The 26255-nt window shown below is 37.1% G+C and overlaps 1 protein-coding gene across 20 annotated transcripts in view; it reads left to right on the top strand.

Annotated features, from left to right (window-relative positions):
- Window positions 1-26255, top strand: part of LOC118619596 (phosphatidylcholine translocator ABCB4) — a 205226-nt gene that overhangs the window by 129092 nt on the left and 49879 nt on the right. For 15 of the 20 annotated variants that reach the window (XR_004957304.1, XR_004957308.1, XR_004957306.1 and 12 more), the window contains exons 5-14: window positions 3525-3582; window positions 5127-5318; window positions 6389-6560; window positions 7838-7962; window positions 10478-10649; window positions 15346-15459; window positions 16568-16678; window positions 18126-18251; window positions 24923-25126; window positions 26077-26247. The exons of 1 other annotated variant lie outside the window; for it this stretch is intronic. Coding sequence is in view for 13 of the 19 variants with exons in the window: in XM_036246273.1 (XP_036102166.1) it covers window positions 3525-3582; window positions 5127-5318; window positions 6389-6560; window positions 7838-7962; window positions 10478-10649; window positions 15346-15459; window positions 16568-16678; window positions 18126-18251; window positions 24923-25126; window positions 26077-26247 (1445 nt within the window). In the remaining 6 variants the exon portion in view is untranslated. 4 more of the 20 variants (XM_036246280.1, XM_036246281.1, XM_036246284.1 and 1 more) reach the window with 4 other exon arrangements.

Genomic DNA, 26255 nt, shown 5'->3' with positions numbered 1-26255 from the left:
AGCTAAATGAGAAGGGACTGTCAGAAGAAAAAAATAGTTTAAATTGCAAGAGGGTCTGACAATGATTTACTGTGAACAGAACCTGTCCTTGTCAACAGAATGAAACCACAAAGTCATTCCCTCACAATGACTCAGTTGTGCAGAAACTATGCATAAAACATTCTGCCTCCAAAACCTTAAGGAAAGAGTCAGAAGAAACGGTTTTTCTGCTGAGTATCAAGAACTTGATATATTTTATGCCAAGTCTCTGTGACTATAATAATCTAAGATATTCTGTGGGGAAATGGATATACCCTGCATGTCCTTGCATTGCCTTGGGATTGAGAGGAAACACATTTTTGAATTCCCTTTTTACCTTGATAAACTGCCCACATTGTCTAAGCTACCAGAACAAACACCACCTCTTTGTTGTGTGTTGAGTATTTCTATAAGACGAAAGAAATTTTAGCCAGAATTGAGGAAAACAGACATTGATTTACTCTGAGACTCAAAAGTGACAGTCAGGACTTCCCTATATAATGTCTCCTTAAGTAATCCTTCAAGTATACAGTTATTATTTAAGCCCTTCACTCACCAGTCAAATGACCTTGGGAAAGTTACTTAACTTCTATTATTCATACTGTTCTCATCTTGGAAGGTAACCATAGATTTACTGATAGAATTAAGTGATATGTTTTATGTCAAGTGTAAATGAGATGATTTATGTAAAGTGTCTGGAACATAGTAAATGATCAGTAAATACTGGGGAAAACTAGCTGTGAGAACTTGGAAATGAAACAACTACTCTAAAATTTTGTTTATTCGTCTTCAAAATGGATTAATTCTCCGGGAGCTCTCTAAAATAAATAGGCAGCTTCAAGAATTCCCCATTTCCACCCAGCTGGTGTGGCTCAGTGGTTGAGCACTGACTCATGCACCAAGAGGTCGCTGGTTCGATTCCTGGTCAGAGCACATGCCCAAGTTGTAGACCAAATCCACATTGGGGGCCATGCAGGAGGCAGCCAGTTGATGTTCTCTCTCATGGATGTTTCTCTCTCTTACTCTCTCTTCCTTTCTCTCTAAAATCAATTAATAAAAAAGGAAAGAAAAGAATTCCCTGTTTCCTTGTTGTGGGGGCATTCAGGAGGAGGAGTGAGAGTTCTCCATCTTGGTGCATTAGAATCAAGCAGAAGTATTTTTAGAAATATAATCTGTAGACTCAGTCAAAGGTTAATTCATGGTGTTGGGTGGAGCCTAGACATCTTTAATTTATTTCAAGCTCCCCCCTGTGATTGTAACAGGCAGATAGTTTTAAGAACTCTCCCAAACCATATAACTATTTGGAGATTGTTTATGAGATGAAAGCATAATAGGTAGCATCCGAGAAGACCAGATCCATGCCTTTTCAGATCTAGAATCCCACAAGATTTCTAGATCTAGAACACCAGATCTAAACCCTCTATTTCCAGATTCAAAATCCCACATTTCTTGATCTGGCACCCTATATTTCCAAATCTAGAACTCCAGATCTAGAATCCCATGACTTTTCTAGGAACACAGCAACACACATTTGTCTCACCTTTGTCCCCAGGCAGCAGAGACTCTTGGTTTCTTGAGGGTTCTGGAGCTCCTAGGGTACTAACCCAGAACTAGATTGCCATTCTTGGCCTGGGGCTCTGAGGAAGGAGCAGGTCAAATTTGGGAAGGCCATAAATTGTTATTTCCTAGGAGGGAGGATCAATCTGAATTATAAAATTCTCATTGAGAGAATTTGAAAATTTGAGGTAGGTGTTGGAGGAAAGTAAAACTCATTTAAGATTTCTAAGTTGAAGGAAAATACTAGCCCTGTACACATATACCTGGAGGTTTCCCAAGGTTTAGAACAATGATTTCTACAAATACCACAGCTTTAGCATGGCTTTTCTGCCTCCAATTCCAAGCATAGCTCTAATTTGGCATATCAAACGTACATATTTAAGAACTCAGAAGGAAATGAACACACAGAACAAAACTGATAAGAACAGAAGTAAAATAGGCTATGATTCCTCAAGGTTCTGATAGCTGATAAAGAGTTAGATTAAGCCCTGGCCGGTTTGGCTCAGCGGTTAGAGTGTCGACCTGCGGTCCGGAGAGACCCGGGTTCGGTTCCCGCTAAGGGCACATACCTCGGTTGCAGTTTGTCCCCGGCCCTGGTTGGGTCGTGTGGGTGGCAACCACTCGATGTGTCACTTTCACGTCGATGTTTCTCTCTCTCTCTCTCTTCCTCCCACTCTATCTGAACAAAATATCGAAAAAAATGTCCTCGGGTGAGGATTTAAAAAAAAAAAAGAGTTAGATTAATAAGTACTTCAGTGTGAACATCAGCAGAAATTATAATCCTGAGGAAAAAATTATACCTGGTAAATGATCCTTCTAGTAGTTTAAGTTTTAAATAAATTTCAACCTTATCTTCCTTTGGAAGAAGATAAGGAGATACAAAGCACCTAGAAAACATGACCTCTGGGTTATTTACACATGATAAAGGAACAAAGATTAACTAGTTTCTCTCCTAGCATCATGGTAAATGGGAAATACCTAACCTGGCCTGTTTTGTCACCAATACTGTGTTGATGATACTTTATCCTATTATTTCATGAATATAGTAGATCTGAGCTGTTTCATTTTATTTTTTCTTTGTGTTTTTAAAAAAGTGAAAATAAGCGATTACCACATGAATCAATCAGTATAGTATAGTGTTAGGAGCTATACAGTACAGTGTTGAGATTCTCAGCCTGTTGCTAGCTGTGTGACTTTGGGTAAGTTACTTTATCTCTCTGTGCCTCAGTTTCCTCGTCTGTGAAATGGGATTTCTAAAACTGTCCTACCTCATAGGGTTATTGTAAAAATTAAATAAATTAATATATGTGAAATGTTCTCAGCAATACTAACTATAATGAAAACCAGGGAAGGCACACTGACATTTTAATCAAATTAATAGATAATATATTCTCTTCCAATTAATACTGCTTTAAAAATACCAGAATACAGTTTTTCTAGTAAACGAGTCATGAAACACTGGACAATGACTCATTGCCAGTGATCCACTGACTTGCCTCTGAGCAGCTCAGTTATCTTCCTTTACAATGAATGAAATGCAGCCTTTCTGTTACTTAGGTCATAAGGAAGGAAGCATGTGAAGGAAAACATACATATATTAAAATAAAATTTATGGAAGCAAGTATCTGTCAAATGCTTCGAGCCATGAAGAAAAAAAGTGCTCCTTAAATCCTGTATTTTCTATTTGGACCATTTCTTTTTTCCTCCTCTGCCTTCTGTAGCTCTTTCTACTGCCTTAGGAAGCTGCTTTGCTGCAGGCCCCAGATCGATAGGATGGGGGAAGAACCTAGGAGGGCTTTTCTTCCCCCATCTGGACCCTAGATGTCCTACGCCTAGGGTCTTTACTCAAGTAAAGTGAAAAGAAAAAAGAATTTTAAACCTCGCATTATCTATTAATAGGTCAACCTTTCAAAAATGTCTTATTTTTGTTTTGTTTTGTTTTTATTTAGTGAATTTTTCATTGTCAATGTTAAATCCAGGCAGAATTCTGGAAGAAGAAATGACTAGGTAATTGGCTAATATATGTACTCTTTTCCTTTTGTTATACTCTTTAACCTATTATCATTTATACCACCCCCAACCCTGCCATTTGAAGTTGCATACATCTGGCCCTTCACAATAAATACTTCAGTGTGGTTCTTAAGAATAGGATATCAACTTAAGTAAATTTAATATTGATACACTACTTTGATCTAATCTACCACATGTATTCCAATTTTATCAGCCAATCCAATAATGTCATTGATGGCATTTGCCTCCTACTTTAGACATCTTAATGGAAATCTTAAAAGCTTGTCACATAATGTTTGTGTATTTACATATCAATTAATGTTCCTGATATAAATGACTACTATCTGTATGCTATAGCAGGCCTGAAAGAAGTTTGTAAAATTATATGAAAAGTATATTTGAAAGTATTGAAACTGAATTTTTTATTATTAGTATTAGTATTAGTATTAGCATCCTCACCGGATGACATTTTGCATTTATGTTCAGATAGTGTGGGAGGGAGGAAGAGAGAGAGAAACACGACCCCAACCAGGGCAGGGGACAAACTGCAACCGAGATACGGGCCCTTTAGCAGAAATTGAACCCGGGACTCTTGTCCACAGGCTGACGCACTAACTGCTGAGCCAAAACAGCCAGGGCTGAACTTATTATTTTTAAAGATACTAACTTTCCTGTACTTTAGTTAAGCCCTCACTTCAACTTAGTTTGAATTCATAAAATTTTAGCATACTATTAAAACATTTTTTTAATTCTGCCAAATTGGAACAGGGATTTTTAGGTTCCCTGTATAAACAATATGAAAACTTAATAAGAAACATTTAACATACTCAATTTGTTTATTCCTATATTTGCAATATGTCGAATAGTAGTAAACTTTTTCAGTACAAGATATGCAAGTCTAGAATATTAATTATAAAAGATGAATCAACTTGTATCTACAAATTGTCAATGTCAGTTTTCAAATGATTAATTATTAACAACACTATTTTTTTGCAGTTAGCCACAAAAGTTTATCTGTTTTCTTTGGCTGATAATTCAAATAATTTAATTTGCCATCATCTTCTAATTTAAGAAAAGAGAAAAAACTTTTTATTTTATTTTTTAATGTTTATTTATTTTTGTTACAGATGTTTCTCCTTTTTACCCCATTGACAGCCTCCTCCTAACCCCGCCTACCCCCCCCCCAGCATTATTGTCTATGTCCTTGTTTACACATACGTCCATATAAATTCTGTGGTTTATCTCTTCCCTTCCCCCATCCACCTATCTGAGGTTTGTCAGTCTACACCCCACTTCCATGTCTCTGGATCTGTTTTGTTCCTCAGCTTGTTTGGTTCGTCATATTCCAGAAATAAGTGAGATCATGTGATACTTGTCATTAAGAGAAAAACAACAACAACTTTTAATGTATATTTGTTATAATGCCCTACACAATCTTTGTGATCAGTTCAGTAAATGTATTTATTCCCAGTTCTGAAGATTACTCCTGAAAGAGATGAATAAAGAACACTATATAAAGAAACTTTCTAACTATTTTCCAGATATGCATATTATTACTCAGGATTAGGTGCCGGAGTCCTTGTTGCTGCCTATATACAAGTTTCATTTTGGACTTTGGCAGCCGGCCGACAGATTAGGAAAATTAGGAAAGAGTTTTTTCATGCTGTTCTCCGACAAGAAATAGGCTGGTTTGACATCAATGACACCACTGAACTCAACACACGGCTGACAGAGTAAGTGTATTGTTCATGTTACACTTGCGTAAAGAAGTTAACCACTAACTGAAAATTTGTCATGGGAAGATTTTAACTGAAAAAAGTTACTAGACCCAAGCATTTGATATGTATTGAGAATAGATGATCTGACAGCCATTTCTAGCACTTACAGCCTAGGCTACAGAATATTTTACTTATCTGTTAGTTTTTCTCCTCGGTTATATAGTAGGTTTATTTGGGGACTGAGCTCACATCTTATATACTTGTTTATCTCTCACAGAGCTTATTGCAGGGCCTGACAGATGTTATATACTCATTAAGATGGTTGAATGAATGAATCCCAAGATTGAATGAATTCACAAAGAGACTTGCCTTAGTTATTGCTGACTCTTCTCTTATTTATCAATTTGAGGATCTGTTACGTGCCAAGCACTGTGATATAGCAGTGACCCAGGCAAAGATCTCTAGCATCTTGTGGCTTATGTTCCAGCAGGAGGAGATAGACAAATGTTTTCTTACTGGCAGTCTTGGCAAGAGTGTAGTGAGAAAATGAGGTCCAAAAGGAGGGAAGGTCAAGGCATTTAGGACTTGGTTGCCCTCAGTAAGGACTTCATTGTTCACTCTGAGTGAAATGGGCAGTGACTGCACATTTTTTATCTGAGGAGTGGCCTGTTCAGACTTCCATTTTCAAAGGATCACACTGGCTGCTGTATTGAGGATAGAGTGGATTGAAGACAGTGCCAATGGTAGAAGGAAGGAGCACTTCCCTATTATCATTGTCATACCCTAGCTTCTGCTTTTAGACAAATTGACTCATCTTCACAATGTTAATGCTTCTCTTATAGGATTATCAGCTTGAATAGTAACAACTTTAATTATATTAAGTTCTTAGAAGCATGAACTAATCCTGAATTTCTTCCTTTGTACAGTATTTAGGTGGGGAAAATATCATTCAAGAGGCTAAGACTCTGAAAGAGGCTTGCAGTGTGTGAACAAGTCTTACCTGCCTACGTGTTTGTTAGATGTCTGCTTCACTTTTCTAACTGAAGACCTCCTGCCTGTAACCACTTAGGTGTGATCTTTTTTAGTGACATCTCCAAAATCAGTGAAGGAATTGGTGACAAGGTTGGAATGTTCTTTCAAGCAGTAGCCACGTTTTTTGCAGGATTCATAGTGGGGTTCATGAGAGGATGGAAGCTCACCCTTGTGATAATGGCCATCAGCCCTATCCTGGGACTCTCTGCAGCTGTTTGGGCAAAGGTATGTGAAACGTGGGCATTTTCATGTATGTTAACCCACATATACAGAGTTATTTTAAAGATGCAGGATTCTAGAACTTGTACTTGTGCAGATCAGTGTTAAATGTTAGTTGAAACCACATTCAGACGCATATATATATTAATATGGTGCTTTAATAAGGAAATTTATTTTAGATCTGATTCAAAATGTCACAGTTGTCCTGGCCAGGTGGCTCAGTTGGTTACAGAATCATCCCATACACCAAAGGTTGTGAGTTCAATTCCTGGTCAGAGCACGTACCTGGGTTTCGGGTTCCATCCCCAGTCAGGACACGTATAGAGGCAACCAATCAATGTTTCTCTCTTCATTGTTTCTCTCTCTCTCTACCTCCCTCCCTTCCTCTCTCTAAAAATCAGTAGTGCCATGTCCTCAGAGAGGATTAAAAAAAAGTCACAGTTATTACCTCAATTTCAGATTTTTTACACTGCTGTTATTTCTTTGGGTAAATCTTCTGGTATAATAGTTTAAATTATACATATGGTTATGTCCTTACTTAAGGAAACCCAATTTTAAAACACAACATTCCTCCAAACTATTGTGTGAATATAAAAAATTTTTTTTTGTTTGGTTTAATTCTATTTGTTTTTAATTATTACCTTGACGGTTGAGTGGCACTCTTTCAATTTTGCCTTACAGTAAAATACACACAACCTGTTCTACTTCGGCCAACACTGCAGAGTTGAGAAATTTTACTGGCAATTTTGCTCACTCCAGGGTTGATGACTTAGTTAATAAACTGCTTGTATCTTGTTTTGATTCTTCTTTACCTTTCTCCAGAAACATCTTGTTTAGCTGTCTTATTAATCAGTAGAATGCACAGGCGTAGATCTGGAACTATTCTTTCATAGTAATTAAAAATCACTACACTAAGGAAGGATGGGCCATCCTTTCAAAGCAGTAAGGTTTTATTTTGTTTTTGTTTTTTGGCAATCAACAGAGAACAAAACATACTAGATGTGGAACTTGAACTGTTCCCCAAAATGCTATTTAGAGAATTATGTGTGGATTTCCTTTTCCTGACTTCTCTTGAGGAACGTATCACAAAGGGGATCAGAGCCAGCTGTTGTAGAGGTGGAGGAAGCCACTGGAGCTGTTACATGGAGTGTCATCTGCTTCATGACTTCCATTGTTCAGTAAAGGATAGGGTTGGGGGAGAAAAAGTAACTTTGAGGGCTGACCCGACTGCCTTTTAACTTGTCTCCCTATACAAAAGTCATGAATGTTTCTCTTCTGTCCAGATACTCTCGGCTTTTAGTGACAAAGAACTAGCTGCATATGCGAAAGCAGGCGCTGTGGCAGAAGAGGCACTGGGGGCCATCCGGACTGTGATAGCTTTTGGGGGCCAGAAAAAAGAGCTGGAAAGGTCAGGAAGGTTCTTTGTCTACTGGTTCAAAGAACCCACTTTTATATTTTGTTGCTCGTTCTTTTGTGGTATGTGTTCACTACTTTTCTTTTCTTAATATTAAAATTCCCCCACAAGTTATAGGCACCCTTCACTGATGGCTAGAGTTTAACACCAGACTCTAAAACAGGCTTTTACCCTTTTATGTCCCATGGACTGCTTTGGCAGTCTGATGAAGCCCATGGATTCCCTCTTTAGAATAATGATTTCAAATGCATAAAACAAAATGCAGAGGATTACAAAGGAAACCAATTATATTGAAGTCCAATTATCAAAATGTGATATAGTAAATATGTGTCTATTTTGCTAACATATTAAATAATAAGAGCTAACTATGAGTCTCATAGCTACTGTAGTTCCAAAGTAGGGATGTGGGGAAAAGATACTTAAAGATCTTTGTAGCAATTGAAAATGATATGAAAATGATCTGGGATTTCTATTGGCAACAAAGTCACAGTTACTGCTAATACTACGTGGTTTGTTGCCTGCATTGATAATGAAAGGAAATGCTAAATTTCAGTTAGAGGTTAGTGAAAATAAATATGTAATTTTCCTCCCATTCAAGTTCCTTGACCTTGGATCCCAGGTCAAGTATCCCTGCTCTAAAGGAACTTAATATATAAAAATTCTAAAGGGCAGAACAAAGCCCACTGATGAAGGGTGCTCTCTCTACTTTACTTAAATGTGCCCAGCCAGTTTTCTCTAAATAATAACATCCCCTCATATAGCCAAAATGTAATTCTGTGTAAAGTATTTTCTTTTGCTGTTCTGTTCTGGGACTCCTGATACCCACAACTCTGAAGTAGAAATTCTTGGAAATTCTCTAGCATTAAAGGCCAAGTTTCCCTAATTTCCTCCATTTCGTTTTCTATTTTTCTATTCCTTAAGCCCTCTTCAAACCCACCATGTTTCTGGTTCTCTAACCTCTCCCTTTTTCTCTCTTACTGCTGCTTCCTGTACACAATAGCCCACACAGACCACACTAACCCTCAGGTGGACCTCAGGATGTGAGTGTAATCAGTGCCGCTCCATTAGCTGCAGTAAGCAAGCCGCCTAAGCGAAGGTAACTACAGCATGTCCACCACTGTCACCGGAGCTTTGCGTCACATTGCAGCGGATGTAAATCTCTGCACACGCCTCGAGGCCCACCCCAGGACTAATCTCCATTCTGGACCTGACCTGCTGGCTGTCTCCCCAGAGACAGCTCTGCTAAATGCGGTGCCCAGCACTGTGGAAAGAACACTGAAGAACTGGGCACTTCAAGGAATTAAAAAGACAAACACTTTTTGGTGGCAGCATACATTCTTTACATACTAATAAATTCTTAACATCTCATTTGGTTAAACTAAAAAAAAAATATGGTGTTTGTTTTTTGTTAGAAACAGAAACATCCTGTTTTATGTGATATTTCCCCAAAAGTCTCATTGTATATCCATTGGATTTTTTTCTGAATTTATGGAACCAAAATTTAAATTTATATACTCTCTGTGTCTAGCATGGAAAGGTAGATTTAATTTAAATTTTGATGTAAAAAAACAAAACAAAAACACTGCAATTTAACAGAGCCATTCTAGATATTTGTACCTTTGTATCAAATCTTAGATGCCAGTAATACTAATTTTAATTACTATCAAAAATATGATAATTGTAGAATAAGCAATATTCAGAAAGAGATGACCTTTGAGAGCAATGGTAGTAATAGTGGAAATAGGAATTGTTAGGTTTTGCCAACTTCATGCCAGCACTGTACTAACTACTTTCTATAAGTGTCTGTCAGCCTCACAATTATTTTGCAAGGTAGGCATTATTAACTTCATTTTATAGACAATGAAACTAAAATTCTGAACAATTGAGTAAGAACCCAAATCCCACACGTGGTGACCACTTAATAACCTTCTACCCTGGCTTGACAGTTGAAGATCAAGTGTTCAAAAAACAAAACAACAACAAAAAGGCAAAGGCCTACGTTTAAGTATAAGAACCTGTAAAATTCCTGTTTCTCACCCAATGGGGCAACAGAGGAAGGATTTTCTTTTCTCTAGAGAAGAGAAATTAAGCTGTGTTAAGAATCTATTTTAAGAGTCCTGAATATTATTTACATTTTGTGTCATTCTTGGTTGGCTTGGTTTCTCTCCCTCCACCTTTACCTTGACTTGTGATGCTGGTCATGAAGGTGATGATGAAGCTCTTCCATATCCCAGGGATGATAGTTCAGTTCTGGAACAGCTGCAGGAACATGGGTTGGACTGGTGAGGACCAAGGGAAAGGGTCCAGGCCAGTGAAAAGAAGGATCAGATGGGTTCCAGCCTTATGTGGCTGACCCTGAGTTGGTTCGGTTTTCAGGAAGCTGGGTCTCCCCAGCAATTTCTTACTTTGGTGGCTTTGGTACTTAAACCTCCAACTATATGGGAGGTGAGTATGGCTCAGATTATGGATTGTTTACTTATTATAATGTTTTCCCTCATTTTTCTGGTAGGTATCAGAAACATCTAGAAAATGCCAAAAAGATTGGAATTAAAAAAGCAATTTCAGCAAACATTTCCATGGGCATTGCCTTTCTGTTAATATATGCCTCGTATGCACTGGCCTTCTGGTATGGATCCACTCTAGTGATATCAAAGGAATATACTCTGGGAAATGCAATGACAGTAAGTAGTTTTCCTAATATTAATAAAGAATCTAAAAATATTGCTTATCCATCTACCTTTTCTTTATTTTCATAGTCCTCCTTTTTGAGAGATGAGCCATGATTATAGGTTTTTTTCTTTTGGTGAATCTTTGTTCTAACCTGTGGGCAGAGTTAACCTTCTAGAATACACAAGGCATAATTTTTTTTCTTAATTAATGTATTTATTTTTGTTACAGATGTTTCCCCTTTTTCACCCACTGATTCCCCCCTCACTCTCCCTCCCCACCCTGTCCCCACCTTTGTTGTCCATGTCCATTGTTCATGCATACATGCATATAAGTTCTGTGGTTTTTCTCCCCCCCACCACCCCCTCTTCAGGGGATTGTCAGTCTGTACCCCACTTCCACCTCTCTGGGACTACCCTGTTCCTCAGACTGTTATGTTCGTTATATTCCACAAATAAGTGAGATCATGTGATATTTGTCTTTCTCTGTTTGGCTTGTTTTGCTTAGGATAATACTTTCCAGGTCCCTCCATGTCGTCTCAAAGGATAAGAGATCTTTCTTTCTTCCAGCTGCATAGTACTCCATTGTGTATATGTACCACTGCTTTTTTATCCATTCGTCTACTGATGGACACTTGGGCTGTTTCCAGATCTTAGCTATTGTAAATAGTGCTGCTAGGAACATGGGGGTACACATATTCTTTCTGATTGGTGTTTCAGGATTCTTAGGGTATATTCCTAGAAGTGGGATCACTGGGTCAAATGGCAGTTCAATTTTTAATTTTTTGAGGTAACACCATAGTGTTTTCCATAGTGGCTGCACCAGTCTGCACTCCCACCAGCAGTGTACTAGAGTCCCCTTTTCTCTACACCCTCTCCAACACTTGTTGTTTGATGATTTGTTGATGGTGGGCATTCTGACAGGTGTGAGGTGATACCTCATTGTTGTTTTAATTTGCATCTCTCTGATGATTAGTGACGTTGAGTATTTCTTCATATGTCTCTTGGCCATTTGTATGTCCTGTTTGGAGAGGTGTCTATTTAGTTCCTCTGCCCATTTTTTAATTGGGTTATTTGTCTTCCTTTTGTTTGTCTTCCTTTTGTTGAGTTGTATGAGCACTCTCTATATATTGGAAATTAACCCGTTATGATATATCATTGGCAATTATGCTCTCCCATACAGTGGGTTGCCTTTCCATTTTGATGATTGTGTCTTTTGCTGGGCAGAAGCTTTTGAGTTTGATGTAGGCCCCTGTGTTTATTTTCTCCTTTGTTTCTGTTGTCTTAGGTGATGTATCAGTGAAAATTCTGTTGCGTATGATGTCTGAAATTTTGTTGCCTACATTTTCTTCCAGGATTTTTATGGATTCATGAGTCACATTTAAGTTTTACCCATTTTGAGATTATTCTTGTGTATGGTGTAAGTTGATGGTCTAGTTTCTTTTTTTTTTTTTATCCTCACCCGAGGATACTTTTCCATTTTTTTTGTACTGATAGAATGGGAGGGAGAGAGAAGAAGGGAGAGAGAGTGAGAAACATCGACGTGAAGGGACACATCGAGTGGCTGCCACCCACACGACCAACCAGGGCCGGGGATAAACTGCAACCTAAGTACATGCCCTTAGCGGGAACTGAACCCGGGTCTCTCCGGACCACAGGCCGACGCTCTAACCGCTGAGCCAAACTGGCCAGGGCTAGTTTCATTTTTTTTTTGCATGTAGCTGTCCAATTTTCCCAACACCAATTATTAAAGAGGCTGTCATTACTCCACTGTATGCTCTTGCCACCTTTGTCAAATATTAATTGAGCATATTGCCTTGGGTCTGTTTCCGAGTTCTCTGTTCTGTTCCGCTGTTCTATATGTCTGTTCTTGTGCCAGTACCAGGCTGTTTTGATTACAGTGGCTTTGTAGTATAACCTGAAATCTGGTAATGTGATCCTTCCAACTTCATTCTTCTTTTTCAAGATTGCTGTGGCTATTCAAGGTCTTTTTTGGTTTCATATGAACTTTTGAAGTATTTGTTCTAGTTCTGTGAACTATGTCTTTGGTATTTTGATGGGAATTGCATTGAATCTATAGATTGCTTTGGTGGTATGGACATTTTAGTGATGTTGATTCTTTCAATCTATGAACAAGGTATGTGCTTCCACTTTTTTTTTTTATATCTTTCTCTATTTCTTTTTTCAATGACCTGTGGTTTTCTGCAAATAGGTCTTTTATTTCTTTGGTTAAGTTTATTCCTAGGTATCTTAATTTTTTTGCTGCAATGGTAAATGGGATTGTTTTCTTAGTTTCTCTTTCTGTGAGTTCATTATTGTTGTATAAGAATGCCATCAATTTCTTGACGTTAATTTTGTATCCTGCTACCTTGCCAAATTCATTTATGAAGTGTAGTAAATTTTTTATGGAGTCTTTGGGGTTTTCTACATATTGTATCAAGTCATCTGCAAATAATGACAGTTTTACTTCCTCCTTTCCTATTTGGATTCCTTTTATTTTTTCCTCCTGTCTGATTGCTGTGGCTAAGACTTCCAGTACTAAGTTAAATAAGAGTGGCGAAAGTGGGCATCCTCACAAGGCATAATTTTGAGTGGGGACAAGAAAATAGCATGTATCAAGACCAACTGAGATACATACAACATGTAAAAAGAAATAAAAATTGAATAAATTTATGAGTGAACAAATATGGATTGGAGCCATCTTCAATATGCTCTTGATTTTTATTATATAATAAAGTAAACATTACTATAGATAGGTCATATAGTGAGGGAATGTTAAATTTATATAATATAGCCCTGACCGGTTTGGCTTAGCAGTTAGAGCATCAGCCCTTGGACCAAGGGGTCTTGAGTTTGATTCTTGGTCAAGGGCATGTACCTGGGTTGCGGTTGTGATCCCCAGCCCTGGTCAGGGTCATGCAGGAGGCAACCAATCAATGCATCTCTCTCACATTAATGTTTCTCTCTCCCTCCCTCCCTTCTACTCTGTCTAAAAATCGATAGACAGATATCCTTGGGTGAGGATTAACAACAACAAATTAATTTATATAATATAAAACATCAGCCATCTGAAATACGAGATGCAAAGTTACTTTAGTTTCTTTTTCTTTTTCAAAATGAAAATAGCCTTATTTTAGGATTATAAAAATAATATATGCTAGTTATTAAAAAGATTAGAATACATAACTTTGAAAAGTAGGAATTACTTAGAATTACTCATAATCTAATAATCCATGTACATTTAATGATAACTTTTGTTATATATCTTTCAGATCATTTTCTATATATACACATATTTTTTGTTATTTCAAAACTGGGATTTTATTATGGGTATCATTCTGTAACCTTTTTTTATGAACTAGAAATAATTTTGTGACCATCCTTTCATGTCAGTGACAACCAGAACAATGTGCAACCATTCAGTGATCTTCTGAAACCTGAACTTCCCTGTCTCTCTAGACAAAACATATTCAACACAGTTTGTCCCTTTGCTGATGACTCAGGGCCATCATGAAAATTAAGCACTTCAAAATGTTTTCAGTGTGGTATCTTCAGACTCTGCTGAGGTGCTGAGGGCTGTATGGCTGGGTGCGCTTTCATAATTGCTGTGTCCCCTGCCCCCCCCCCCCATTTGGTGTCGTCTCTGATTGATAGCGTAGAAGCTCTCTACCTTTCTCAGTTCCTTGCTTGCTAAATGTTATGAAGAAGGGAGACTGAATCCTGACTTTGCTATTCCCTTCTGTGATGAGTGTGTCCTCTGTGGCCTTGTCTCCTCTTTTGTAGTATGGGGATGGTGACAACTCCCCAATGGGGCTGGAGAGTTGTATCTGTCCATGGTGCAGAGAGCCCAGAAACATCCTCTGGGTAAAGGGCTCTAGTGCATTGACTTTGTAACATTTAGTTTGGTAGAAATGTTTTGCTTTCTTCCTGGTTCTGGACAGTGAGGAGTGAGGCATACTTTAGTTCTGGTTATGTGAAGTGTTATTGTTACTGTCATCTGAGAAAAGCCGAACTGTGATGAAGTTTTGCTCTGCCCAGAGAGAAAGAGCAATTCTCTTCATTTATGTTTTCTTCAGTTGAATTATGCTAATAATCTGGATTCCTGAAGCTACATTCCTCGCTTTTCTACATCAATTTATTTTCCTAGTAAAACAAATATAAAGGGAAATATGTTTTGTGTGGTATAGTGCAGAATGATTGTGTAAAGGAATTACTAATCAGTGCACACAGGTGTGATTTAGTGTTTTATAATGTGTGAACTAGTTCTTATATTAAAAATATTATTAAAATATGTATGTAAATTTATAAGGAAAATTCCATGGGGTCAAAATCTACCATGTTTCTTTTTGAACATTCGGTATATTATATATATAGTTAGAGAAAATCAGAATAATAATACTGATGGAATATGCTTCCCTCTGATGGTATAAGCTTCAGAATCAAGGAAATAGGTTTGAAAATTGTTTTGACTCTTTATAAGCTTAGAAGAACAATAGATAGTTTGACAAGCTAGACAACTATTTTGAGGTTGAAGAAACTCATTCATGCAATGAAATGCTATAGTTACCTTGTAAATTTTGCTCTTTTGCTAAAAAAAATTTTAGAGGATAAATCTAAACTCAACCCTTTGTAGAGTGTGTTTTCACACACATTATGTTTGAGATAATGGACCCCAGTCCATTATAACTGTTTCTCATGTTCTTTTGCTCAGGTCTTCTTTTCTATTCTGATTGGAGCTTTCAACATTGGACAGGCTGCTCCATGTATTGATTCTTTTGCCAATGCGAGAGGAGCCGCATCTGTGATCTTTGATATTATAGATAATGTGAGTCATTTATTATTTTGATGTTCAAAAATTCCTTGAGGCTTGGGTAATTAAATCTGGCTTTAGGTTAAATATCATGTGGAATATTAATTATGTGACATTAACAACCTCTTCTAGTAATGAATGAAGCAAAATGCCTCTTATTAGTATTTCTAAAAGTTTATCTTTAATTAATATAATAACCCTGATCTAATTTTGGAAAGGTACATCTGCAGTTGTGTTATTACTAGAGTTTAGAGCAAAGATGTTTGTCTTCTTAGTTTTTTTTTTCTTTTCTTTTCTTTTTCATTTTGTAGCCAGACTGAGAATATTATGATTTATATATAGGATGACTGGGTGGAAAAATTATTGGTAGGACCAAAATTGACAATATGTTTTGCTGGGTTGCCCCTCTTCAAAAAAGAAAAAAGATTATTGTATGTTAGATATAATTTTGTTGATATAACTATGTTGAATTAGTTGTATTGATTGCAGTGGAAAAAAGAAAATGGTTTTGACATATTAAACTGTGTCACTGTTTACGCACAGATAAAACGCAAAGATGATAACTGAAATTCGATCATTTGATCCAAGCAATTCCTCCTGTTTCACTAATCGAAGTCATGAGAAAATTGCTCAGCTTCCAAATGTATTGAAAGTTTACATTGTCCCTAAATAACTTGGCTCTAATCAATTGTTCAGTCAGTCTTCTCAACCCAACCCCTTACATTTATTATTTAGGAATAAGCTAATTTTCACTAAATGAAGAAATACCTGGCTATATCAATTATAGCAGGTTTTTGTTAATGCATTTGTATAAATTTGCATATGTGACCATTTAGAAAATTTATAAGGATATGCCAAAATCTTAAAGTTAAATATTGTACAAAATAAAATGAGTATATCCCTATATTCTTTTAAAGAAGTGCCTGTTTTCTGAGAATGAATATTTTCTTACACACACACACACACACACACACACACACACACACACAATTTTGGGTTCTGTCTCATGTGAGAAAGAGTGTGTCCTTCCAGGCCTTATTTTTGGAATTTGCTGAATTATATTTCTTTAAAATGCAATTGTTTATTGTATGATAGAATAGTCATTGAATTTTGTTTTATTTAGAATCCTAAAATTGACAGTTTTTCAGAGAGAGGACACAAACCAGACAACATCAAAGGGAATTTGGAGTTCAATGATGTTCATTTTTCTTATCCAGCTCGAGCTAATGTCAAGGTACTGTAAATAGTATCTACAGGAATTTCTAACACAGATTGATTATTTCATAATCTTAAAGAGTCTAAAGTCTCTAATATTTTGATATTTATGTGCTTTTTCTTTTGGGGGTTATATTCCTTTATTTGGTAGGTTTTTTTTTTTTAATGAAGTTGAAACTTTTATTAAACTCTTTCTTGTTTTCCTGCAAAGCTGTTGCTTCACTGTATAAAAATAGCACCAGCAAACCCAATATATTGCAAAATTAAGATAGTGTTGTTCATCATTTGACAATGTAGCAACTAATAAAAACTTTTCTCTGGTGCCAGTTATTTCCATGGAAAGATCATTAAGTATTTTGACCCAAATCCAGAGACAGATATACGCAAATTATAATACAGAGTGGGGCAAAAGTAAGTTTACAAATGTGAGTATACAAAACAGAGTTTATTCTTGTATTATTATTTATTAATTATTGTATGTTTCCATATGAACAACTGTAAACCTACTTTTGCCCCACCCTGTATTATATAAGGCTTAACATAACAATGTTATCTTTGAATTATGTAATTTTTATAGCTAGATTTCACCACAGATAATTTCAGGAATTCTGAATATTATAACTGGAGAGTAGCCTTATAGGTTATTGGAAAAAGGTGCATATTGTGTTTATCTGTACTTGTTAGAAAATGAAGAGGTATTTTCTTACAGTAACATTGTTGCAGTTGCTTTTTCCATTGATACTGCTAAAATTTGCTATTTTAAATCTTCTATACACCACCAATTTAAGCTAGATTAAGTTGTTTCATCATACTTTATTCAGGGGGGAGGGGATTCCATTTTCACTCCTCCATAGATTTTATGTATTTCTCACATGCTTCATAACTTATTAGTTCATCTAGCTCTGCAGGGTTACTCAGTGTCATCTTGGTCAGCCAGTCATCTTCGTGACAAGATTTGCTGACAAGTCTTGGATTTTCTGCAAGAGTTTCATTAATTTCAGTTACTTCTCCTGATAGAGGAGAAGAGTTCACGTTCACAATTTCTGAAGCACCAAACTCATCTTGTTTGTTCAATTTTGTCCCAATTTCAGGCAGACTACAGTAAACAACGTTCCCCCAAAGCTTCCTGTGCAAAACTGCTGATCTCCAGTGTTCCAATATCAGTTTCTATTGTTACCCATTCATGTTTCTCACCTGGAGCAGATTGGGGTGTGTGTGCAGCCTCCTGAGGGTGCCCACCCTCAGGCCCCCAGGCTGCAGTCTGCAGTGTCTGTGCTGCTCAGAGCACCACATTGGCAGGAGTGTGGGTACCTGGGTAGTGGCAGCCCAGCTCCCCAGCTACACTGGATCAGCAAGGGGTGGGGATGAGGCTATTTGATAACTTAAAAAAATTTAAATTGAATCAAATTACTCCCCTTTTAGGATTTTGTTGTGAAGTGCATTCTTTTTCTCTCTTTTCCTCAAAGATCTTGAAGGGCCTCAACCTGAAGGTCCAGAGTGGGCAGACGGTGGCCCTGGTTGGGAACAGTGGCTGTGGGAAAAGCACAACCGTCCAGCTGATACAGAGGCTCTATGACCCTGATGAGGGTATGGTAAGTGGGAAGAACCAAGTTCTCCAAAGTGGGAAGTTGGTTATCAAGTAGACCTCTGAAATTGATTTTTAGTAATAAATTTGCATGTAAATGCAATTTTGGTAAAAGGGCTATGGAACTGCAATGTATCTGGATAATGCATTCAAACCGCCGGGCTGGTTTAACACAAGTATTCAAGATGATAAAAGCCAAAGAAGCTAGACAGCATTCTTTTCTGTTCCAACTAAGCTCTTCATAATCTACTACATCACCAGAAACAGTCATCCAAGCCACTGAGAGAATTCTTTTCAATGAGTTATTGGGTTTGGTCAAAATTATTTCATATCTCAATTGTTAACAATTTGGTAATCAGGGTCACAAGAAATCTTTGGACAACGATTAAATTCATCAAAGACAGTTCAGTTTTTTTAAAGTTTGGAATATCTAAAGGGGAAAGTGGGATAATCTCTTACTTCTGGGGACATGAGGGACAGTAATAGCCTAGGGTATATATTTTTTTGCCTCTTAAAAATTGTGTTAATTTCAGCCCAGCCGGTATGACTCAGTGGACTGAGAGGTCCCATGGTTTGATTCCCGGTCAGGGCACATGCCCGGGTTTCAAACTTGATCCCCAGTAGGGAGCGTGTAGGAGGTAGCTGATTAATGTTTCTTTCTCACATCGATGTTTCTATCTCTCCCTTCCTTTCTCTAAAAAAATCAATAAGCATATACTTTTTAAAAACAAACTTTAAAAAAAATGTGTGTTAAATTCAGGCCCTGGCCAGGTGGCTCAGTTAATTGGAACATGGTCCTGTACACCGAAAGGTTGTGGGTTCGATTCCCAGTCAGAGCACACACCTAAGTTGTGGGTTTGATTCCCAGTTGGGGCACATATAGGAGGCAATCAATTGATGTTTCTCTCTCACACTGATGTTTCTTCTCTCTCTTTTTCTCTCTCTCAAATTAATAAACATGTCCTTGAGTGAGAATTTTAAAAATTATGTTAAATTCAAACTTACAAAACATTGTAAGCAGGGAACTCACTATACTCTTCACCCAGATTTACTAATTGTTTATATTTTGACCACTTGCTTGTGCATGTATGTAAAACACACACACACACAAACACATATGTACACATACACATGTGTATTTTTTCTGAATCATTGAAAGTAAGATAAGTACATCATGTTCCTTGACCCCTACATACTTCAGAATATGTTATATAAAAAGAAGGACATTATGTTACATAACCACAAAACAATTATCAAAATCAGCAATTTAACACTGATATAATACTAGCCCACAGTATATATTAAGATTTCCTCAATTGTACCTAGTTTTAGTACATTGGGTTTACCTAATTTTAAAGTATATTATTTTGAAAATGGAAGATTGCAAGTCACAAAGAAAAGTTTTAAAAAAATTAAAGTAGAACAGAGATTATAGGAATTAATACAGTTTCCTAGGATACACAAATTATTTATTTATTTAATAAAATTAATAAACATTCCTGGAAATATCTGATATTACTAAGGAGGAAAAAATATAGACTCATCCTCATTTACTAAAACAAAATAAGTTGGTTCAAGTGTAAACATTTTTCTTTATTTAAAAAAAAAAAGAAGCTAGCAGAATGTTAACCTTTGAGGGTAAGCATTTGAAAATATATTATTTTTAAAAATTATTCCTGGAGTATTACATATCTTTTTTGGAAAATATACATGTCAGTGGGAAAAAGCAGTCTTCAGAAATTCAATAACTCAGAAATATTCATAGTTCACATCATGATTTAACAATTTTCCATTAAAACAGTAGAAGAAATGCTCAGTGGTATAGTCCATTAATTCAATTTTTTCTTAATCCTCTTTCCAATAAAAATCTATTAAACAGCCCGGCTGGTGTGCCTCAGTGGATTGAGCATCATCCCATGGACTGAAAGGTCCCGGTTCAATTCCTAGTCAGGGCACATGCCTGGGTTGCAGCTTGATCCCCATTATGGGAGTGCAGGAGGCAGCCGATCCATGTTTCTCCCATTGATGTTTCTCTCTCTCTCACCCTTCCTCTCTCCAAAAAAAAAAAAAAAAAAAAAAATCAATAAAAACATTTTTAAAAATCCATAAAACTATAAAAAAAGAAAGCGATGAATCGGAACAATTGACTTATGATATATACCGGAACACTATTTTATTTACTATTTGACAAATTGCAACTGACCTTTGAACAACACAGGTATAAACTGTGCAGTTCCATTCATATACAGATAACTTTCAATAAATACTATAAATATATTTTCTCTTTCTTATGATTTTCCTAATAATGTATTTTCTCTAGCATACTTCATTGTAAGAATACAGTATGTAATGCAAATAACATACAAAATTGTGTTAACTGACTATGTTATAGGTAAGGCTTCTGGCAATGGTAGGCTCTTAGTAATTAAGGTTTTGGGAAGTCAAAAGTTATGGGTGAGTTTTTGACTTCCTGGGGGATCGGTTCCCCTAAGCCCCACATTATTCAAGGGTCAACTGTAATAAGAATCTAGAATATGTGAACATACAAGTCTTTCAAGAGTAAATTCAGATTTGTAAAAAGTTTCAAGAAATGGTCAGCCTTGCGTATAAATATATACAAATTTAAACAAATATAAGCTACCACTTCATTAATTAGAAAAAAACAGATTAAAGTTCTAAAACCTAGAGCTAGTAAATTATAATGAAACAGATATATTTGTATATTCCTGCTGATATTATAAATTATTAAAATATTTTTTCATATATTGTCAGCTTTATTGACGTACAAATGACAAATAAGAATTGCGTATATTTAGCCCTGGCCAGTTTGGCTCAGCGGTTAGAGCATTGGCCTGCGGTCCAGAGAGACCCGGGTTCAGTTCCCGCTAAGGGCACGTGCCTCGGTTGCAGTTTGTCCCCGGCCCTGGTTGGTCGTGCGGGTGGCAACCACTCGATGTGTCCCTTTCACTTCGATGTTTCTCTCTCTCTCTTCCTCTCTCTCCCTCACACTCTATCTGAACAAAAAAAAAAAAAAAAAAGAATTATGTATATTTAAACTCTACGGCATGATGATTTGATATTATAGATGTTGTGAAATGATTACCACAATAAAGTTCATTAACATATCTGCCACCTCACAATTTTTGTATGTGGTGAGAACACACGATCTACTCTCTTAGAAAATTTTAAATATGCAATACATATTAACTATAGTCAAAATGCTGAACATTACATCTTAAAAATTTATTCATCTTATAACCAGAAGTTTGTACCCTTTGACCAATGTATACCCACTTCCCCCTACACCAAAGCCCAGGCAAACACCATTCTACTCTCTGCTTCTGTGAGTTCGATGTCTTTAAATTCGAAATTAGGCCATACTTATTTCATTTGGCATAATGTCCTCCAGATTCATTCATGTTGTCCCAAATGGCAGCATTTTCCTTTTTAATCACTGAACAATATTTTTTTCTACATATATACCACATTATTAGTTCTTCCATTCATGGACACTTAGTTCATTTCAATATTTTGGCTACTATGACTAATACTGCAATAAACCTGAACGAAGGGAGTCGATGCAGATACCTCTTTGAGCTCCTGATTTCATTTACTTTAGATATTATTCAGAACGAGAATTGCTGGATCATATGGTCATTCTAATTTTTTGAGGAAACTTCATACTGCTTTTTATAATGGTTGTACCAATTTACATTCCAATCAACAGTGCACAAGAGTACCCATTTCTCCACTCCCTCACCAATACTTGCTATCTTGTCTTTTTCATAATAGCCATCCTAACAGATGGGAGGTGCTATCTCATTGTGATTTTGATTTGCATTTCCCTGATGATTAGCATGATATTGAGCACTTTTCTTTCTTTTTTTTTTAATCCTCACCCGAGGACATTTTTCCATTTTTTTGCACAGATAGAGTGGGAGGGAGAGAGCGGAAGAGAGAGAGAGAGGGAAACATTGATGTGAAAGGGACACATGGAGTGGCTGCCACCCGCACGACCAACCAGGGCCGGGGACAAACTGCAACCGAGGTACATGCCCTTAGCGGGAACCGAACCCGGGTCTCTCCGGACCGCAGGCGGATGCTCTAACTGCTGAGCCAAACCAGCCAGGGCTTGAGCACTTTTCATGTACCTTAAATCATTTGGATGTCTTCTTTGGGGGAAAAAAAAAAAGGATATTTAGTTCCTCAGTTGATTTTTCAATCAGATTGTGTGTTATTTTGCTATTGAATTGTATGAGTTCCATAAACATTTTAGATTTTAACTCCTTATCAATATATGAATTGCAGATATTTTCTTCTATTCCATAGGTTGTCTTTTTTTTTTATATTTTGATAGTTTCCTTTGCTGTGCAGAAACTTCATGGTTTGATATAGCCCTAGTTGTTTATTTTCCTTTTGTTGCCTGTTTTATTGGTGTCATATCCAAAAAAAAATTATTGCGAGGATCAGTATCAAGGAGATTTCTCCCAATGTTTTATTCTAGGAGTTGTATAGTTTCAGGAACTACATGTAAGTTTTCAATTCATTTCAAGTTAATTTTTTGTGTGTGGTGTCAGATAAGGATCCAACTTAATTCTTTTACACATGAATATGTAGTTTTTTTCCCCTCAAAACCATTTAATGAAAAGAATATCCTTTCCCCATTGTATGTTCTTGGCACCCTTATCAAATACTGGTTGAGCATGTATGTATGTGTTTATTTCTGGGATCTCTATCTGTTCCATTGGTCTTTGTGTCTGTTTTGGGGGTTGTTGTTTTCCAGTCTTATTGCTATGTGTGTATTTTTATACCAGTACTATATTGCTTTGATTACTACAGCTTTTTAATATACTTTCAGATCAGGAAATGTAATGCCTTCAGTTTTGCTTGTCCTTCTCAAGATTGCTTTGGCTACTCAGGGTCATTTACAATTCCATATAAATTTTAGGTTTTTTTTACTATTTTTGTGGAAAATGCCATTGGAATTTTGACAGGGGTTGCATTAAATCTGTAGATCATGTTGAATAGTATAAATATTTTAACAATATTAATTCCTCTAGGCCATGGACAAGAATATCTTTTCATTTATCTGTCTTCTTTAATTTCCTTCATTAAAGTGTTATATTGGGAAAGATATTTGTATTTATTTACCCCTTTTATACCAACAAATTAACAATTTGAACAAGGCAAGTTTTAGCAAACATTATTCCAGTATTTGAAAATATCTTTAACTGTAGCAACGTTGTCTAGCAAATGATATCTAGATAACAATAGAGATGGTAGTTCAGTTAATATTTGCTTTAGAATTTATTAGGCACTATAATCTTTATCCTACATTCACTAAACTTTCCTCTTTTTTAATTAAAAAGTTAGAGAATTATCAAGTTTAAATCAGGCTCATTGTTCCTGATTTCAAAAGCTATTCACAACTACCACATACCTGTTCTGTACTCAACTTCATTAGACGTTTTAGTAGATGGTCTTGTTTGCAAGTCTAGAGAATGAAGGTTCTGATTAGATTAGAAAAGTTCCCGTTGCTCTCAGCATGAACTGTTGCTCTGCTTGTTCATGTGGAGGCGGAGGGGCTGGTTCTGTTATCAGTTGCACGTGTGGTTTCAAATGCGGTCCCAGGGAAACTGCAAAAGCACCTGAGAAAGATTGACCTTCAGCTGCTAATACGCTGGGTTCCAGCGGAGGGAGGATGGAGCAGACCAGAGTCCTGTGAGGGGACACTGGGCCCCCAGCTCTGGGGAGACAGCCCAGGGACAGCGCTGGGACCCGTGTGCTGAGTCTCTCTCCCACACTGCAGACGCCATTCTTCTTCTAACATCTTTTATAGAGGCTTGCTTTTCTTTATTCAGCAAATAGTAAATGCCCAGCATACACTGCTAATTGTACAGGTAAGCAGTTGTTATTAGAGAAGAAAAAAATAAGTCACACTCTTCAGCCTGGTAGTTCTCTACTTCTACAATGATTATTCAGTGTTTCTTGAAGAAAATCAAATGTCCAGCAGGTGGGAAATGCGAAAGAAAAGTATAATGTATCACATATAGTAAAACACAATAATGCCATCTAAATGATATATAAACGGGGTAGGAAAGTGAACATTTTAATTCAAATTTAATCATGGTAGCCCTGGCCGGTTTGGCTCAGCGGTTAGAGCGTCGGCCTGCGGTCCACAGAGACCCGGGTTCGGTTCCCGCTAAGGGCATGTACCTTGGCTGCAGTTTGTCTCCGGCCCTGGTTGGGTCGTGTGGGTGGTGGCCACTCGATGTGTTCCTTTCACATCGATGTTTCTCTCTCTTCCTCTCTCTCCTTCCCGCTCTATCTGAGTAAAAAATGGAAAAATGTCCTCGGGTGAGGATAAAAAGAAAAAAAAAAAATTTAATCATGATAAGCAAAAATAATAGTATGCCAAAAATATATAACCCAAATAATTTATGGAGAATTATCCATGCATGAATAAACTGTATATGTAAGATGATAAATATCAAAAGAGATCATATACTTTATTTTTCTTCTTGTATATTACACTTTGTTTCTATTCTCATTTCTAACCACTAAAATAAGTTTGATATTAGCTAAGACTTTTTTCATAACAAATGAAAGAGACTTCATGCTTTAAATATCAGATGGTTCAAAATATTTAATGAAAATGTTCCTTTTTTTCCCCCCCAGATTAACATCGATGGGCAGGATATTAGGACCTTTAATGTAAGGTATCTAAGGGAAATAATTGGAGTGGTGAGTCAGGAGCCAGTGCTATTTTCTACCACAATTGCTGAAAATATTCGTTATGGCCGTGGAAATGTCACCATGGATGAGATAAAGAGAGCTGTCAAAGAAGCCAACGCCTATGAGTTTATCATGAAATTACCACAGGTAAAGGCTTTCTTCATGTGGTTGCCCTCAAAATTAGATTATTACCTCATGTGACTGAGTTCTTTCTTCAAAGGTTAAGCTAATAATGTTTGAGTACAGGATTATCCAACTTTGGTAGGTAAATCCCAGAAATTATTCAGTTGAAGGTTCAAGGAGGATAGCCTGGTACACAAATCATAAAATTTTTTTTATCCTCACCCGAGGACATTTTTGCATTTATCTTCAAACAGAGTGGAAGGGAGAGAAGGAGGAAGAGAGAAACATTGATGTGAGAGAGACACAGCGAGTGGTCGCCACCCACAGGACCCCAACCGGGGCCAGGGACAAACCATAACCGAAGTACCTGCCCTTAGCAGGAACCAAACTCGGGACTCTCTGGTCCACGGCCTGACACTCTAACCACTGAGCCAAACTGGCCAGGGCTATACAGAGTATTTATTAGTAGTTTTTAGGATTCAGTGTTCACTTATTTTATTATAATTTATGACTCATTGCAATAGTCAAAATGAAACTCCATGTTGTCTTTGTGAATTTCTAGACTCCATAGCCTTTTCTATTTAAAGTGCTTTGGGAAACATTTGAGATCTTGCTCCCCAGCACATGTCAGTTTGGTTCAAATAAACTCTTATAAAAATTATCTAAGCCCTGGCCGGTTTGGCTCAGCGGTTGGAGCGTCGGCCTGCGGTCCAGAGAGACCCAGGTTCGGTTCCCGCTAAGGGCATGTGCCTCGGTTGCACTTAGTCCCCGGCCCTGGTTGGTCGTGCGGGTGGCAGCCACTCTATGTGTCCCTTTCACATCGATGTTTCTCTCTCTCTCTCTTCCTCTCTCTCCCTCCCACTCTATCTGAACAAAAAATGGAAAAATGTCCTCGAGTGAGGATAAAAAAAAAAAAAAAAATTGTCTAAAAAAAAACCCAAAACTTCCACAGTTTCTCTTGTTTTCTGTTGTAGAAATTTGACACCCTTGTTGGAGACAGAGGCGCACAGCTGAGTGGTGGACAGAAGCAGCGAATCGCCATCGCCCGAGCCCTGGTTCGCAACCCCAAGATCCTGCTGCTGGATGAGGCCACATCAGCCTTGGACACAGAAAGTGAAGCTGAAGTACAGGCGGCCCTGGATAAGGTGGGTAG

Source organism: Molossus molossus, unplaced genomic scaffold (assembly GCF_014108415.1).
Source record: "Molossus molossus isolate mMolMol1 unplaced genomic scaffold, mMolMol1.p scaffold_m16_p_7, whole genome shotgun sequence".
NCBI lineage: Eukaryota > Metazoa > Chordata > Mammalia > Chiroptera > Molossidae > Molossus > Molossus molossus.
This window is presented reverse-complemented; position numbering and strand designations above follow the sequence as displayed.